The 3,478-nt window shown below is 58.7% G+C and overlaps 1 protein-coding gene across 1 annotated transcript in view; it reads right to left on the bottom strand.

Annotated features, from left to right (window-relative positions):
• Window positions 1–1,762: 1,762 nt before the first annotated feature.
• The window catches only part of MAMSTR (MEF2 activating motif and SAP domain containing transcriptional regulator), a 5,065-nt gene continuing 3,349 nt past the window's right edge, over window positions 1,763–3,478 (bottom strand). Inside the window, exons 6-10 of the mRNA XM_008048639.2 lie at window positions 3,392–3,478; window positions 2,957–3,151; window positions 2,474–2,653; window positions 2,329–2,383; window positions 1,763–2,174 (exon numbers count right to left, since the gene is read on the bottom strand). The exon at window positions 3,392–3,478 is cut by the window's right edge and continues 15 nt beyond it. Of these exons, the coding sequence (XP_008046830.1) occupies window positions 1,891–2,174; window positions 2,329–2,383; window positions 2,474–2,653; window positions 2,957–3,151; window positions 3,392–3,478 (801 nt within the window). The 3' untranslated portion in view covers window positions 1,763–1,890. The remainder of the gene's footprint in view (window positions 2,175–2,328; window positions 2,384–2,473; window positions 2,654–2,956; window positions 3,152–3,391) is intronic.

Here is a 3,478-nt window from a genome sequence, read left to right as displayed (position 1 = left end):
TGATTTTTTTTTTTTTTTTTGTAGAGACAAGGTCTCACATGTTGCTCAGGCTGGTCTCAAACCCCTGAGCTCAGGTATTCTTCTCATCTTGGTCTCAAACCCCTGAGCTCAGGTATTCCTGTCACCTCTGCCTCCCAAAGTGCTGGGATTACAGGCGTGAACCACCCACACCCAGCTAAAACCTTACATTTTACAACACTTTGCTGCTAACACTTTACCCTGTGACTTTCTTCTCAGGACTGTCCTTGGGCTGGAGGCACCTGGGCATTTATGTCCATCCTTCCTCCCTCCCTCCATGACCCATGACTGGCTAGAAGCGATCTTCACACATTTGTGTCATCGCCTCCCGTGTTCAGCGTGGGTTGGCCTGACTTGCATTAACCATAGAATGTAGCAGAGGAGGCTGGGCATGGTGGCTCATGCCCATAATCCCAGTACTTTGGGAGGCCAAGGTGAGAGGATTGCCTGAGCCCACAGGTTCAAGACCAGCCTGGGCAATTTGGTGAGACCTCATCTCTACGATAAATCAAAAAATTCACCGGGCATGGAGGCATGTACCTGTGGTTCCAGCTACTTGAAAGGCTGAGGCTGAGGGATCACCTGAGCCCAGCAGTTTGAGGCTGCAGTGGCCGTGAATGTGCCACTGCACTCCAGCCTGGGTGACAGAGTGAGATTCCTATTTAAAAAAAAATGTGGCAGAGGAACCATGCCAGTTCCAAACCTAGTCTTTCAGAGACTGGTATCTTCTGCTCCCTCCCTTAGCATACTTGCTCTTTGGCGTCCTGAGCTACCATGGAAGAAGTTCAGTCACCCTGATGGAGAGACCACATAGAGGACAGTGCTGATACTGCATGGAGAATGAGAGAGATCCAGATGTCCCCACAACCCAGCCAGGTCCAGCCTTCAGGCCATCCCTGCTGAGCTGCCAGACACATCTGAGTGTGCCATCTTGGGTGTCCCAGTCCATGTGGGCCTGAGATGACTGAAGCCTAGCCAACGTCACATGGAGCTGAAGAACTGCCCTGCTGAGCCCCATCAACCCCTGCAGCTGTGAGCAGTTATAGTTAGTTACTGTTCTGCAACTCTGTGAGCAATCATAGATAGCAACTGTTTTGCAACTCTGAGTTTTGGGGTAGTTTTTTGTTCAGCAATAACAAGCCCAAACAGGAAGATACAATGGCCCAATTGCATGTGTCCCTAGGTGGGAGAGACTCTGCAGTTTTATGCTCCAGAGCTCCGCACAGGAGCTGAGGACTTCTTCCCCTTAAGTCACATCTTGCTTTTCTTCCCCTTTGCTGTCCTGTTTTCCCCACTCCCTTACTGGTTTCTCCTGGCAGCACTCCTTTACTAAGTCACCGGCACTTGACTCTTGGCTCTTGGCTCGGGTTCTGGTTCCAAGAGAAGCTGACCTCAGATGTGAGGCTTCTGATTTTCTCACCTCCAACCAGAACTCAGGGGCCTGGCTCCCCCATTCACCTCCCCACTCTTCCCTGCTCCTCTCCTGCATCCAAAAAAGTGTAACCACCTCCAGTCTCCCCAGACAACAGCCGTCTACGGGTGTGTGTGTTGGTGGGAGACGATAAAAACACCCGTGAAGTCTCTGAAGGAAGCAGCAAGCAGCTTGTTTGCCCTGGCCAGCAGCAAATGAACCCCCCACCCCGCCCCCCGCCCAACCTTACAACCATGGGGGGTGTCATATGCAGCTCAGGCAGGCAAAGTTCAGGCAGTTGTCAGCAGCAGTTTGGGACCAGGTGGGTGGGGGTTGTCTGTGATTCTGTGTCTGTGGTGAGAGGGGCTCTGCTGGTTGTCCTGTCCCCCTCCTCAGGGAGTCTCCCTCTGTGGCCTCTCCACCCCCACCAGTTCTCAGTCTCTGGAAAGTCCCAGAACCGATCACCATGGATCCTCCAGCAAATCCCACAGCCGGGAGCCACTGGAGTCAGATAAGTCGGCAGAGAAGATGCTGGGGGCTGGGGGACCAGAACCCAGAGGAGGACCTCCACTCAGGGCCTCCAGCCAGTCCAAGGAATCCGTGGGGCCCCTGGGAGAGGGAGATGAGGAGTTCGTAGGGGACGGGAGCGAAGAGGAGAAGACAGACGAGAGGCCTTCGGAGTCCGGGGAGGGGGACAGCACGTCGAAGGAGCTGGGGAAGTCCAGGGGGATGGGGGGCAGAGGGTCTGCAGGGAGAGGAATGGATGTGAGCTTAGAAAGATCCGGGCGCCGGCCCCCTCTTCCCCATTTCCAGGAGCCTGGTTCCCCAGCCCACTCCCCCTTGGCACGCAGGAGTCCAGAACCTCAGTCCCCTTCTCCAACTCTGAATTCAGCTCTTACCATCAGGCTCCATCTGATCCTCCAGGATGTCATCGATGCCCCGGTTCGGAAGCAACTGCGGACGGGCAGGCTGGGCGTGAACTCGGGGCTCCAGCCTGGAGCCTGACCGGAGGCCCCAGCCCAGCTTCCACCCACACCCTGCTACCTGCGCCCTCCGGATCGCCTCCTGCAGCTCCTCCTCCAGAGTCAGGGCGGCTGAGGCCGGTGCTGAGGAAGGAGTCAGAGCTGGTGCTGCAGCCGGAGTCGGAGCTGAAGCCGGAGCCGTTGCAAGGGTATCCGCAGCACGTGCGAGAGGTGGCCTGTGAGCTGCTGGACTCGGCTTGACCTAGAACCGCCAAGAGAGCGCTTTCCTATAAGCCACGCCCCCTGAGCTCCGGCCCACCCACTCGCAAACTGGCTCCACCCCCTAGTCCTAGCCTGGCCCTTATCTCATCGACCCCTTTGGCCGCGCCCTCTATGCTTTCATTGGCTCCTCTGTCCTAAAGGCCCGCCTTCCGTTTATCTTAACCCCGCCCCCTCACCGCTGGGCCCGCCTCCCACACCTCATTGGCTACTTTTTTCAACGTCCCACCCCCTTCCCGCTTTGCCTTCTCCTCATTGGCCCATGCACGCACAGCTCCGCCCTCACCGAGCCCTGCCGTCGGGCGGCTCCCAGGACCTTAGGCCTGAGGCGCGGCCAGGGGGCACCCGCGGGACCGTCCTCGCGCCGCGGCTTCGGCCGCTCGCGGGGCGGGGCGCCGCCGCGCATGCGCTCCAGGAGCACAGACTTGGTCCCCGACACCGGGAGGCCCCGCAGGCGCAGCTGCTGCCGGAGCTCTGAGACCTGAGGAAGGGGGCGGGGAGAAGTGGTGCTGGGCGGGCTCCGGGGTGCGGGCGGGAGCCGGGGCGGGACATTTGGAGACGGGGGAAGGAGGGGCTGGGGGTCTGGACGCCTGGCACCCTAAAAGGGATAGGACTGGGCACCCGATCTCCTAGGTTTCCACGAGGCGGAGGCTGCGGGGTTAGTCTTCTGGGGCCCCACCGAAGGAGAGGACCAGCCTGGGAAGATCCACCCCACACTCACCGTCAGCTCCTCCAGTTTTAGGGTCTGAAGTTCCAGCTTGTGTGGAGGGGGCGAGGGGCTGGAGACTCCTGGGGGGGAGGGCGGGAG

Source organism: Carlito syrichta, unplaced genomic scaffold, assembly GCF_000164805.1.
Source record: "Carlito syrichta isolate Samal-C Ts95f unplaced genomic scaffold, Tarsius_syrichta-2.0.1 Scaffold126461, whole genome shotgun sequence".
NCBI lineage: Eukaryota > Metazoa > Chordata > Mammalia > Primates > Tarsiidae > Carlito > Carlito syrichta.
Note: the sequence above shows the minus strand (reverse complement) of the source record. Positions and strands in the feature narration are given on the sequence as shown.